This window comes from Monodelphis domestica, chromosome 1, assembly GCF_027887165.1.
Source record: "Monodelphis domestica isolate mMonDom1 chromosome 1, mMonDom1.pri, whole genome shotgun sequence".
In the NCBI taxonomy this organism is placed as follows: domain Eukaryota; kingdom Metazoa; phylum Chordata; class Mammalia; order Didelphimorphia; family Didelphidae; genus Monodelphis; species Monodelphis domestica.
Window position 1 is genome coordinate 115,140,471 of NC_077227.1, and position 14,338 is coordinate 115,154,808.

The 14,338-nt window shown below is 36.8% G+C and overlaps 1 protein-coding gene across 13 annotated transcripts in view; it reads right to left on the bottom strand.

The window, feature by feature from the left end:
- Window positions 1-14,338, bottom strand: part of BTRC (beta-transducin repeat containing E3 ubiquitin protein ligase) — a 199,435-nt gene that overhangs the window by 5,342 nt on the left and 179,755 nt on the right. For all 13 annotated transcript variants that reach the window (XM_007479150.2, XM_007479144.3, XM_007479143.3 and 10 more), the window contains one exon: window positions 12,228-12,420. In XM_007479150.2, coding sequence (XP_007479212.1) covers window positions 12,259-12,420 — 162 coding nt within the window. In that variant the 3' untranslated portion in view covers window positions 12,228-12,258. The remainder of the gene's footprint in view (window positions 1-12,227; window positions 12,421-14,338) is intronic.

The following is a 14,338-nucleotide window of genomic DNA, read 5'->3' on the forward strand; positions in this document are numbered from 1 at the left end:
CAGAGAAAGGACCTTGAACCTCAAAGATCCAGAGAGACCTAAAGTTGGGAAGGAGAATTTAAAGCAGTGTTCCCCCTGTGAAACCAAGCAGGGTTGACCACATCACTTACATAAGAAGGAGGAAACAGAATCTGGTTCTGGAACAATTCAGGAAAGAAAGTTGGAGATGAATAAATCAAGGAAAACCAACCAGTATCAAAAAGAAGTGTGATTGCAAGCAGAAACTCAAAAGGAAATAAATGGATTTTTTCATAAGGATCATAAGAATACCTAGAAGAAATGAAAGAGGATAAAAAAGAAATGAAATAGGTCTGGAGGAAATAACTCAAAGAAGAATAACTTAGAAGGGAAAATGATAAAATTTACTCAATAGATTCCCTGAAAACTAGAATAGATGAAACAGAATTCATTGGCTTGACAAGATGGCAAGAAAGAAGGGGGCAGCTGGGTAGCTCAGTGGATTCCACTCTTCTGCCTTGGAGCCAATACACAATATTGACTCCAAGAAGGAAGGTAAGGGTTAAAAAAAAAGATGGCAAGAAAGATTAAAACAAAGTCAAAAGACTGAAAAAAGAAACCAAGGAAAGTATTTGGTATAAACAATTTGACCTGAAGATACAAAACAAAACAGGTGGACAGAATTTAAGAAACAGTATTCCCTAAAAGACATACTTTTAAAAAAAGTCTAGAACATTTCAAGAAATCATAAATAAGGCTTCTTTATCTTGCTGTTTAGATTTCAATTTCATCTTCTGCTTCACTCTTTTCCTATCTAATCTCTACTTTTCAGAGAAAAGAAGTAGTTAAAGCAGAGCCTCTTATCTGACAATGTCTTTTTTTTTTAAACTTAGAATATTTTTCCATGGTACATGATCTACAGTTCCCTCTACTTCCTTCCCAACTACCAGAGCTGACAAACAATTCCACTGGGTTATATACATTGCTCAAAATCTATTTCCGAAATGTTATTCATATTTGCACTAGAGTGATCTTTTAACATTAAAACTCCAATTGTAACCCATTGAACCACGTGATCGATCACATGTTTTTCTTCTGGGTTTCTATTCTTCTCTGGATATGGATAGCATTTTTTTTTCTCATAAGTCTCTCAAAATTGTCCTGGATCATTGCATTGCTGCTAGCAGAGAAGGCCATTACATCTGATTGTGTCACAATGTATCAGTCTCTGTGTATAATGTTCTCCCCTTTCTGCTCCTTTCCCTCTGGATCAATTCCTGGAAGTCATTCCAGTTCACATGGAATTCCTCCAGTTCATCATTCCTTTTACTCCTTTTATTTATTTATTGTTTTTTTTTTTTAAATTTTATTTTAAAAAATTTTTACTTTGGAAAATTTTATTTCATTAGTTAGAGTATTTTTCCATGGTTAAAAGAATCATGCTCTTTCCCTCCCCTCCTGTAGCTGACACACAATTCCACTGGATTTTATATGTGTCACTGATCAAGACCTATTTCCATATTATTGACATTTGTACTAGGGTGATCATTCAGAGTCTACGTCCCCAATCATATCCCCATTGACCCATGTGATCAAGCAGTTGTTTTTCTTCTGTGTTTCTATTCCCATAGTTCTTCCTCTGAATGTAGATAGCGTTCTTTCTCATAGGTCTCTCAGAATTGTCCTGGATTATTGCATTGCTCCTAGTAGAGAAGTCCATTACATTCGATTGTACCACAGTGTGTCAGTCTCTGTGTACAATGTTCTCCTGGTTCTGCTCTACATCACTTCCTGGAGGTTGTTCCAGTCTCCATGGAATTCCTCCACTTTATTATTCCTTTTAGCACAATAATATTCCATCACCAACATATACCACCGTTTGTTCAGCCATTCCCCAACTGAAAGGCATCCCCATATTTTCCAATTTTTTGCCACCACAAAGAGCACAGCTATAAATATTTTTGTACAGATATTTTTCCTTATTATCTCTTTGGGGTACAAACCCAGCAGTGCTATGGCTGGATTAAAGGGCAGATAGTCCTTTATCGCCCTTTGGGCATAGTTCCAAATTGCCTTCCAGAATGGTTGGTGTCTTCCATCTCTTGCTGCATGCACTCCACTTGTTGAAGAACATTCCTGAATCTAGTCATTCCCTTCACATCTCTGAACCCCTCTAGAACATTCTACAACCCCTATCCCATTATTCAATTCCTTATTACCATCCCCTTCAACCCTCCACTTCAAAGTTTCAAACACCACCCAGTCTTTCTGATGTATTTTCTGAAATGCCTGTTTCACCCCAAATCTTTTCCCTTCCTACTCTGTGCTTCCCATTGTCATTTCCAGGATCTCCTCTTCTTACATTGGTCAGTAACTGCTCTTCCTTTAAAGTTGAGGCTATTCATATCTACCAACCAATCATAATCCTGGGTAATATCTGCCGTCTACAGATTCCCAGAGGTTTTCCTTCCTCAATGAGTTCAGTATCTGGTTTATAATTTTTCTCTCTTTTGGAGAGAAAACCATCACCTCCTGAAAGTAATCACAAAAGGAAAAGTCTTTAGAAAGAAGAATTAAAGTACCAAGGAATCACAATCAGGATTACAGCAGAATCTATTAGAAATGAGATAAGATCTTAATAATATTCCAAAAAGCAGAAGATATAGATTTGTAACTATGGGGGGGGAAGGAACACCTTTAAAGGGATAGAAGATATCAAGATATCCTAAAGAAAAGACAAGAGCTGAGTAAAACTCATGAATCAAAAGAAACCCAGAAAAGTAAACTTATCTGGGCAATTAGAAGTAGTTTTATGTTAATGTTCTAATTGAAGGAAGAAGAAAAGTGAGTCTTTTTAGAACTTTAATATCTTTAAAGGGGACTGAGGGAATTAAATAGTAAAAGCAGAGATCTCTGGAGGTTGTTTTGTTCTGAGTGTTTGAGAAGGAAGGGTAAAAGGAATACACTAATGTACCAAAGATGAAGAACAGAGATGGAAATGGATGTTTCTTATAATTGAGATGCATGACAAGAGTGTACAGAAGTAGAGGAAAGGGTATGGGGACTAGGCACTAGGTGAACCTTGATTCTGACAGAGTTGGACAAAAGAGGGTGGAACAGACATACACAATCTGGTGTAGAAATATATCAATTCAATAGGGGGATAAATGGGAATAGAGAAGTGGATTAAAGAAGGAGGATAATACTGGAAGGGAAGTTGTTTAACTTCCAGATCCTGAAGAAAGGATGAAGAGAACAATTAAAGAAAAGCAAATTACTGGACTCTAAGGGGGAGGGTGTGCCTCAGACTGCCTCTTAGACAGTGGAGAATAGTTAACACCAGTTGAGGCACATGAACAAAAGAGAATAACACTGTGCTTTAAAATGACAAAAGTGACTAATTCAGAGAAACCAGATAGTGCGAAATGCACAGAAATAGAATAATGCATACAAAGAAGGTAACACTGTGAAGAAAAACAAACTTGAAAGACTTAAGAACTCTGATCAATGCAATGATCAGCTTTTGGCCTAGGGAACTATGATAAAGCATCCTACCCACCTTCTGACACAGAGGTGATGGACAGCAAGAATAGGAGAGACACAAGTGTGGATTCATTTTGCTTGACTGTGTTTATTGTTATAATCTTTTGGTTTTTAATTGTGGGGCTGGGGAATAAGGAACAATAATGATATCCAAAAAAGAAGGCCACTGAAATATTTTTAAAAATGCACAGAAGAGGAGGCAGAGGCAAAATAGTGGCATAACTCTCCTCTCCTCAAAGCTCCTGATGCTGCATCCTTGATGAGGAAATTAAAGAAAAAAATCATGAGTCATTTTTCTAGCTGAAGCCAGCATAGAGACAGAGAAGGTGGGAGTTATTGGGGATGGTGTCTAGCCAGGAGATGCCATGTGGAATACTCTGGCATGTAGGAGAAACTGGTCACCAGGGTAGGAGGAGATCCTGGACCCACCCTGGGGTATGGTGACAGAACATGAGCCATCTTGTAGCTTTGTTGCTCATTTCCCAATAGGGTAGACAAGAGAGAGTACCTCTTCCAAGGGATGACATTTCATATTCTTTTAAAAACCCTTTCTTCTGTCTTAGTATCAATTCAATTGGGCAATTGAGATTAAGTGACTTGCTCAGGGTCACACACAGGTAGGCAGTGTCTGAGGTCTGATTTGAACCCAAGTCTTCTTGACTCTGGGCCTGGCTCTCTATTTACTGTACTACCAAGCTGCCCATGCATTTCAGGTTAAGGGGTAGCTGCAGTGTGGTTCAGATCCCAGGAGCAGTATAGGGATCACAGCTTTTGGACCAGTCTGAAGCCTGCAGAGGTTTAGGTCTTAACCAGGTCAAGAACTTGCAGTTAATCAGACCATTTTTGGGAGTACTAAAAACTTGTAGATCCCCAATCTGAGTTGTCCCTGGGATTCTTGAGTAACAATATTTAATACCCCAAGAAAGCAGTAATAGAGAAGCGTGTGGAGCTTGGCCCTAACAAAGTCTGAAGACAGGAAGCAGGCTTAAAGAATAAGTAAACAAAATGAATCCTACCAAAGAAAACTAATATGGTGATAGATGCTCAAGACACAAACCAAGAAAGAATGGTTCCAAGATACTAATGATAAAACATGCCACTGACCTTTTGATAGAGATATAAAGGATTCAAGAGGGCAGAATGAGTTTGTTTGGACACAGACAACTTGGGGATTTGTTTTGCTTTAGTCTGTTTGTATTAGGGGGTTTTGTTTTCCTTTTGTACTTATGGGGCTAGGGTGGGAGGGTGAAAGGAAGATTCTTGCTTACTAAGAAAAATAAAATAAGATTAAAATAAATTAAAGAATGCAAAGAAGTTCAGAAAGAATCAAAACAGCCTCTCAAGCCCCTACTCTATCATGACCTGAAGACTCTTCTTTCCTTTTTTTAATTTTAATTTTTCCTTTCAGTACTAATTTATCTTCTTTCTTCTACCTCTTCCCAACTATTAAAAAGGGAAGAATACAATACTCATTATAGATATGAAGTCATGCAAAACATATTTCTGCATTAGCCATGTTCTGAGGGAAAAAAAGTCAAGGAAAATAAAGAAAAATGTGCTTCAATTTGCATTCTGAGTCTCAGTTTTCTATCTGAAGGTAAGTAGCATTTTATATTATGAATCATTTGGTATTGTGGTGGATCACTATATTAATTAGTTATTACTATTAGTTATTACTAAAGTTTAAAGTTGATTATCATTAGTATTGTTTTACTGTACACATTGTTCTGGTTCTGCTCACTTCACTTAGTATCTTCAGCTCATATAAATATTCCCAGGTTTTTCTGAAACCAATCTCTTTATCATTTCTTATAGCACAAAAGTTATTTCTTCATAGTCATATACCACAACTTGTTCAGCTACTCCCCAATTGATGGCCATCCCCTCAGTTTCTAATTCTTGACCACCACAAAAAGAGCTGCTATTTTTTGTACATATGGGTTCTTTTCCTTTCTTCTTTGATCTCTTTGGGGTACAGACCTAGTAGTAATATTGCTGGGTCGAAGGGTATGCACAACTTAATAGCCCTTTGGGCATAATTCCAAATTGTTCTCCAGAATGGTTGGACCAGTTAACAACCCCATCAACAGTGCATTTGTGTCCCCATTTCCCACATCCCCTCCAGTATTTGTCATTTTTCTTTTCTGTCATATTAGCCAATCAGATAGGTATGAGGTGGTATCTTAGAGTTGTTTTAATTTGCATTTCTCAAAGTATTAGTTCTTTAGAGTACTTTCCCCATGACTATTGATTAGTTTGATTTCTTTTTCTGAAAACTATCTGTTTGTATCCTTTGACCATTTATCAATTAAGGAATGAGACTTTTTATCAGAAAAACTTGCTACAAATCCATTCCTCCTCCAGCCAGTTTCCTGCTTTCTTTAAAAATTTGGGTGCACTGGTTTGGTCTTTGCAAAAACTTTTTAATTTTTATGTAATCAAAATGATCTATTTGATCTCCTGTGAAACTGTCTATCTTGTTTGTTTATGAACTCTTCCCTTATTCATAGATTTGACAGCTAACTTTTCCCATACTCCTCTAATTTGTTTATAACACATCACCCCTTAGGTTTAAAAACTTATCTTGGTGTATCGTGTGAGATATTGGTCTACACTGAGTTCCTGCCAGATGCCTTCCAGTTTTCCCAGAAGATTTTGTCAAACAGTGAGTTCTTACCCCAATAGATAGGATCCCTGGATTTATCGAACACTAGGTTACTGTGCTCATTTGCTCCTGCATATTGTATACCTAATCTCTTCCTTTGATCAACCACTATTTCTGATTTGACGATTATTACTACTTTGTAGTATAGTTTGAGATCTGGTATTGCTCTGCTCCTGTACTTCCTATTTTCCCCTCACTGATTCTCTTGATAGTCTTCACTTTTTGTTCCTCCAGATGAATTTTGTTATTAAAACAGAAGAGTTTTGAAACTGATGTCTCAAATTTATGATATGTTCTTAAAAAAGGGGTCTGACATGGAGCTTTATAATCTCATATAGACTCTTCTTTCTGTGTTCTGTTGAGTATGGAAATTGTTTTTTTTTGTTTTGTTTTGGTTGTGTGTGTGTGTGTGTGTGTGTGTGTGTAAGTTCAGAAAAAAACAAACAAAAAAAACACTTCAGTTCATTAGGTATTGCCCACCCTGCAAAGCAGAACAGAATAAAAGTTCAAAAGCAAACACAAACAGGACAGTTTTCAGGGTGACATACTTAAAAAGAAAAAGTTATGTGCTATCAATTTATAGTTTGATCTGCTTTATATGTGAAGTGTTTTTATATTTTTTGGAGTTTAAATTCAGAACAAAACTACCAAGACCCCCTAATTTGATGCAAAAATGATTATGATAGTGTCTCTTCCCAAGAAGTTTACTATCAAGTAGGAGATATATGACATGTGTTCACACACATAGCACAAAGCAGATGTGCACTGAGTGCTTTGATATGGAAGGTGGGAATATAGAAACAAAGTATTCCGGTAGTTCAGGGGGTGCAAAAAGATCATGTCTGGCTGAAGGGGAAGAGGAAAGGCATTATAAAGAGGATAGCACTTGAACAGAACCTTTTATGGATGGATAAGATTCTTTCTGATAATAGAAGGGGAGGGAAAAGACTCCAGGAAGAAAAGAGTGCCATGAACAAAAGAAAAAAGTGGGAAAGCACATGGAATGCTGATGGTGTAGAGAGTAGTCTAGTTTGGCTAGACTGCTTTTATCTCAACGGCAGTGAAGGCTATTAAAATAATTGAAGGTTTTTAAGCTGAAGGGAGTAACATGGTCAAAGCTTTTCTTGGGGCAGATTAATGTGGATAATAGAACCACATCTGTCACATTAAAAAGTTTGGTAGAATGTTCTTTCTCTATTTTTGGAGAGCAATTTCTGTACCATAGAGATGCTCTTTAAGTATTTGACATAATTCACTTATACATCAATGTGGGTCAAAAATTTTTAAATTTAATTTTTAAAATTTAATTTATGGCTAGCTTGGTTTCTCTGAGAGTGGGTTTAGGAGTGTGTTTCCTAATTTGCTAAACTGAGTATCTTATACTTCTGTTAATCCTAATCCATTTTCTTTAAACCCTGTTTTTTCCTGGTTGACCATAGCCATTTCTGATCATTTTACTTTCTGTTTATTTCCTATGAATTTACCATATTCATTTTTCATTCTGACAGCCTTGTTTTCTCTTATTCTCTCTTAAAAAATCAACAACCATTTAAGTTTCTACCAAGTTAGCCACTAGGAATACAAAGGAAAAATTGAAGAGTCTCTGCCCTCAAGGAGCTTACATTCTAGTGAAGGAAATAACATGTAAATAGATAGGTAGATATAAGATAAATTCAGAGTGGATATAACATAATCCCAGAAGAAAAAGCACTCATAGCTGGGGGAATGGGAAAGGTTTTATTCAGAAGTGGCATTTTGAGTTGATTCTTAAAGGAAGCCTGGGATCCTAATAGAGGGAAATGAGAGGGAACATTCCAAGTAAAGGGAGACATCCTTTAGAGAAGCACAGAAAGGGAAGATGAGACATCATGTGTGAGGAAAGGCAAGGTAGTTAGAACACAAACTTGTTTGGAGGGAAATAATATGGGAAGTGGAAAGGGAGAAAAGGGCCAGGTTGTGAAGAGATTTAAAAATGCCCCCAAAGTAGAGTACAATTGATTTTAGAGGTAATAAGGAACCAATAGTTTACTGAATGGAGCACACTCTATGATCAACTCTTCACTTGAGGAAAATCACTTTGGCAGCTGTGTGAAACCAGGGATCCTAATAGAGGGAATGAAGGGAATATGTGAAGGATGGTTTGGAGAGAGACAGCAGGGAGACCAATCAGTAGGTTACTGAAGTAGAGAGAGGTGATGAAATCCTGAATTAGGAGGGGTGCTTATATAAATAGAAGAAAGGGGACAGACATGAGAGATGTTGTGGATGTATAGAGGACAAGATTTGACATCTGACTAATTTGATTATATAGGGTAAGGGAAAATGATAAGTTCGAGACAAGGCCTAGGTTGAGAATTTGGGTGATTAGAAGTGTGGTTGGTACACTTTCACTCAACAAAAATAGTTAAGTTTGGAAGAGGGGTAAGGAATGGGAAGAACATAATGAGTTTGAAATGTCCCTAAGACACTCAATTCAAGAAGTCTAATAGTCAGTTAGAGATGTGGGACTGGTGCTCAGAAGACAGACTAGGACTGGATCTACTGATCTGGGAACAATCTGCAAAGAAATGATAATTGAATTCATCGTAGATGACTAAGTGATAGAATGTAGAGAGAAAATGAAAAAGGGTCATGGACAGAGCTTTGAGGTACACCCACAGTTAATGGGAGGGACATGAATGAAGATCCAGCAAGGAAGACTGAGAAGGTATGGTGTCAAACAGGCAGGAGAAATACCAGAAAGAGAACTGTCAGAAAAATTCAGGGAGAAGAGAGTATCTTAGGAAGACAAAATAGTCAAACAATATTCAAAAGCTGCAGAGACTGAGAAGGATGACAGAAATAATCATCAGATTTAGGAATTAAGAAATTAAGAACTCTAGTAACTTTGAAAAGAGCACTTTTAGTTGCGTAACAAATTCAGAAGCCACATTTTTTGAAGAATGCTTTATTTTTTCAGTTGGGAGGGAATAAGCATTTATATAGTATCTACTATCTACAGTACTGTGACAAATGTCTTTAAAAAACCCCAAATAACAAATATATGGTTCTCACAAAAGCTCTCTAAAGTGCTATCATTTCCATTTTACAGTTGAGGAAACTGGGGCAAATAGAAGCTAAGTGATTTACCCAGAGTCACAATGCTAGTAAATGTCTGAGGTCAAATCTGAACTCATATCTTTCTGATTCCAGGTTCATACTCTCCACTGAGCCACTAGCTACTTCAATTAATAAATATTTATTTTCTCTTTCTCAGCTCCTCCCTCACACTGTGGGGCAAAAAAAAAAAAGCACAACTCTTATATGAATAATATGAATATACATAGTAAAACGCAACAAATCCCCATTTTGGCTTTGTCCAAAAATATTCTTATTTTGGAAGTCAAACTGCAAAGGGTTGAGAAATTTTTGAGAGAAGGAGAAGTAAAGACAATAGGGGTAGGCCACTTTCTCTAGGAGTTCAGTTGTGAAAGGAAGAAAAGATACAGGAAGACAGCTTGAGGAGATGGTAGAGTTTAGCAATGGTTTTTTCAAGATTGGGAAGCCTTGAGCATGTTTGCATAAAGTAAGGAAAACTAGTATATAGGGAGACATTGAGGATTAGAGTTTTGAAAATTTTTATTTAATTCATTTAGAATATTTTTCCATGGTTACATAATTCATGTTCTTTCCCTCCCCTCCTCCCATCCCCTTTCCGTAGCCAACAAGCAGTTCCACTGGGTTTTACATGTGTCATTGATTAAGACCTATTTCCATATTATTAATATTTGCATTAGGGTGATTGCTTAGAGTCTACATCCTCAATCATATCCCCATCGATCCATGTGATCAAACAGTTGTTTTTCTTGTGTGTTTCTACTTCTACAGTGACATTGAAGATGGGAGGGAATGCCTGGGAAGAGGATATGATAGAAAAGGTGGTACATGTAGAGGGGATGATCTTAGAGAGAAGGGCCAAAAAAGAGTAAAAGCAAAGACAAATGAGGGATAATGTCGAGGGATTTTGAAATGTAGAGATGGAAGGAGAGAAGACAAAATTAATGGTGAAGAATCTATTTTTTTAAGCAAAAGTCAACGTTCCTTAATTTTGAAGAAGGAATAAGGACATGGGGTGGGAGATGTGAGAAGAGAAGCAAAGGTTTAGAATAGTCTCTCTGGGGAGTGCAAAAGAAGGGAGTAAAATTGATTGTCTTGCTGTGGTGAGGGCTCAGGTGAGATTAGATAACATAAATTTGTAGTGGTTTTAGTTTGGTTTTATGATTTCCTCCATCATGAAGACAAGTGAAAGAGGCAAATGATGTGATTACTCAAGAGTGGGGGGTCTGGCAAGGAATGAGGACAGGACAAAAAGGCAAGGGATTAAAAAAGTAGAGGATAGTAGAGATTTGAAGTGGTTAACTACAACAATGATGTTAAACTCAAATAAAAAGTGATTTCTGCAGGCTGTATATTGACTTAAAAAAACAAAAATTAACTCTATGTATTTTACTGTATTTTTATTTATTTTGTTAAACATTTCTCAATTACATTTTAATTGGTTCCTGTACTCTTGCTGGATGTTTTGCCACTTCTGAACTACAAGGCTGAGTTTACGAAGCAAGAGAAAAAATATTAGATGAAGGATAGTAGCCTGAGAGTACAGAGATGTGGAGAAGTCAGAGGTTTTGATGAGGATGGAGAATATGTTTAGGAAGGGTGATGAAATGATAGATTATGATGTGCTAAAACAATTGTAAAATTTTTGGTGGTTGATGTGAGACAATTGTGGATATGACCTTCCCTGTGTGAAGATGAAGTAAAGTATTAGGTTATGGGAACCAAGAAGATTGAGTATACTTTTAGGTAATTGAAGGGACTGTTGAGTTATATAGTGTTAGTTAATTTATTTAGAAGACAGTACTTCCAGATTCAGGACAAGTTCAAATGTCTGAATGAACTCCAGATCAGAGAAGAGCTGGATCTACAGCATTTTTGAGAACCTGGATTTTGTTATTTTAGGAACTCTTCCATGCCTACAGGAGAGGCTGGAAATGACTGATGAGGGGTCTTCCTTAAGTCTCCTAAAATGAACAATTTCAAGGCAATAAGGCCTTGCCCTAATTTGAAGGTGTATTAGGGGAGAGAGTAAGGTGTCTTGGAAGTTGGCTTTTGTAATAAAATGGTATTAATAAACCAGGATCTTAGTGGGAACCAAATGAACATGGCTAGCCTATACTTAGCATATAATTTCAAGAGAGTTAAAGCTCTACAATGTTTGATATAAACTTGTTTAAAATTTTTCCTGCTGTCATAATGTGTCATGACCAGATTTAAACTAAGCAATACAAAAAGAGCCAAAGCCAAAACCCTGGGGTTTTAGTTTCCAAGGGGTTTCAAAATAAAAATTTTATTTTATTTTTAGAGCTCAATGATATAGGTTTGCATTCTGAAACACAGAGAAATTAAAAAGATTTCTAAGGTCACAAAATTCATTAGTAGTAGAACTTAGAACCAGACAGCACCCATTTCTATTTACTCTGAAACCAGCACATTTCCTCTAGACTTCCAAATCATTTGATAAGTGTAAAAAGGTAGTTCTCCTAAAATGGTTACTGATTTACAATATGGAACAGATAAAAATCAGTGTTGTGAAAGGCTCCTTATCCCATTACCTTTATCCTTGCCTTTCCCCCCACATTTTTCACTGTTCTTCAGAACACTATTTAGATGTCACCACAGCATACATTTCTCACTCTGGTCATTTGGAAATCATTACAAGCTTACTTACTCCACACCAAAGTGGGACTTCCATTTAAAATATAGTAAAATGGGAAAGGTATCATTGGTTTAAAGATTGCAGAATGTATCCCAAACTCTGTCCAGGGTATAAAAACATTCCAGAGGAAAGAATGATTCTTCTAATCCCGGAATCAGCAGGAACAAAAACTACATTAACTAAAGGTAGTCTTGGATAAGGCAGCCACAAGTCTTTTTGTTACTCAGGAAAAAATTGTGCTTTTCCTGTCCCACCACACTTACTAATATTCACATGCAGAACTAGATACACAACTGTTTTTCTTACCTGTGCAAGTGTGAGGTCAATGTATGATTATTTATCTGGAGACATAGGTGTATGTTCGAGAAGGGGATCGAGGTGGTTCAGCTGGGGCAGCTGGGTCATTTAGGAAGTCCCAGATGAGGATTGTGTCATCATGTGAACTACTGACAATCTGGAATTCATCAAACTGGAGTCGGAAAACTCTTCCTGAATGCTCCTAAATAGCAGAAACAAAAATTCTAAATTGTTTTATAGCCTACCATTGGAGCTTTCTTCAAGGATCTGGGCAGTAGGCTTCTCTATTTCTTCAACAAGATGTTCCCTGATCCCTTTTGGAGAAGTAGCAATGGAGACTAACCAAGAAAGAGAAAAATGCTTGGACTGATCCAGATTAATGGGATAGAAATGCAGTATGAAAATGCTATAGCACATCCAAAGTCACCTGCCAAGAATGATTCTTCACTACCAGTTCTAAGGACACACAAAAATGGATTTAATTGGGATTCGAGTCAGCTGAAACCAGGATGAAGATTTGGTAATAATAAACCTTGATCAGAACAATATTCTAGAGTTCAGACAGTAAAAATATTATATTATTTTATCCTACCTATTTTCAACTCAATTCAACAAACATTTATTAAGCACCTACATAGTGGAGAGCACAAGATTAGTTACCATGGAAAATATAAAATTTAGACAAAATATAGGATATGTCACCCTAGGGCCTTTCTTTTTTTGTATAGATTCACTATAGTTTTGTTCAACTATAAATTTACATTTTGGGAATAAACTGACATAGATCTCTGTCTCTCTCTCTCTCTCTCTCTCTCTCTCTCTCTCTCTCTCTCTCTCTCTCTCAAAAACTAAGCGCTGGTGAATATTGACTACCAAGGGCATTTCCCCCCTTGTTGTTTTGGGCTAGAAAGTAACGGTCTAGATTTCCAAAATTAAAAAGGAGGGACCAAAAAAAATTTCTCCATGGAAAACTACACTATTTTATTTCAGCTTCAAAAGCTGCTATAAGCTTGTGGAGTGACTTTTCTGTTTGGAGAGGGAAAAACATAAAAGTGAACTGGCCTGCAGAGAGCATTTGTTATCTGTGGACTTGCTCCTACTGTTTGAAAATTGAACACAAACAGTAGGAGGTCTCCTATCTTCAGCATGAGCTGGGTTTATTCTGGAGGCTATGTGAAACAAAGACGGAGGGGAAAATGGATTGAAGGTTGCCCTTTAGCTAGAGCTAGTGACAATTCTAAAAACCATGCTTTGGCTCACTCTCCCATTACTACTGGGTCTTGTATATTTAAAAAGCAAATTTCTTGAACCCAGTCTCCTCCTGTCTTTTCATTGGACACTAATGTTGTTCTTAAAAATGACAAAAAGTTCATCGAAAGTCAGTTTTGTTCTGTGCTTTCAAAAGTCACCATTCACAGGATTGGTTCAATAACTGTATTTCTTTTTGCTGTTTTTTTGGTTTTTATTAAATTTTATTTTATTTCCCCCTAATTACTTGTTCAATGACTGCACTTCTAACAGGCCTGATATGCTAACCCATCACAGGGCATTTCCTGAAACATATAAGAACAGTAAATCCCCAGAAGATGCCTGGATGCCTGTTTTCGTGGAATCTTCCTCTCTTCCCTTCCCAGCTCTTGGTGGTTTGAGTGGGGAAAGGTAACTATTTTATATATACCACTATCAACCTACAATTCCCCATGCTCAGAGAGCTCAGTCAAACATCTAGCAAATAATTAATTCATTTTATTTACTGGAACACCCAAATGGATTTTAAGTTATGGTCAAGAAAAAAGATAAGATGATGTCTTGGGTCTTAAAAGGGAATGATATGTCTTGAACTTTTGTTTTAAAAAACCCTTACTTTCTGACTTAGAATTGATTCCAAGTATCAGTTCCAAGACAGAAGAGTGGCAAGGGCTAGACAACTGGAGTTAAGTGACTTGCCAAAGTCACCCAGTGTAATATTTAAAATTAAATTATGAGGCTGCTAGTAGCTTTAATAACTTTATTACATTAAAGTAGCAGTAGTAAAGAGAGGGAAAGGTAGGAGAGAGTTAGAGAGTTGCTTAGCTTACTACTCTATTGGCTGCCATGATAGACTGAAGATCCTCATCAAC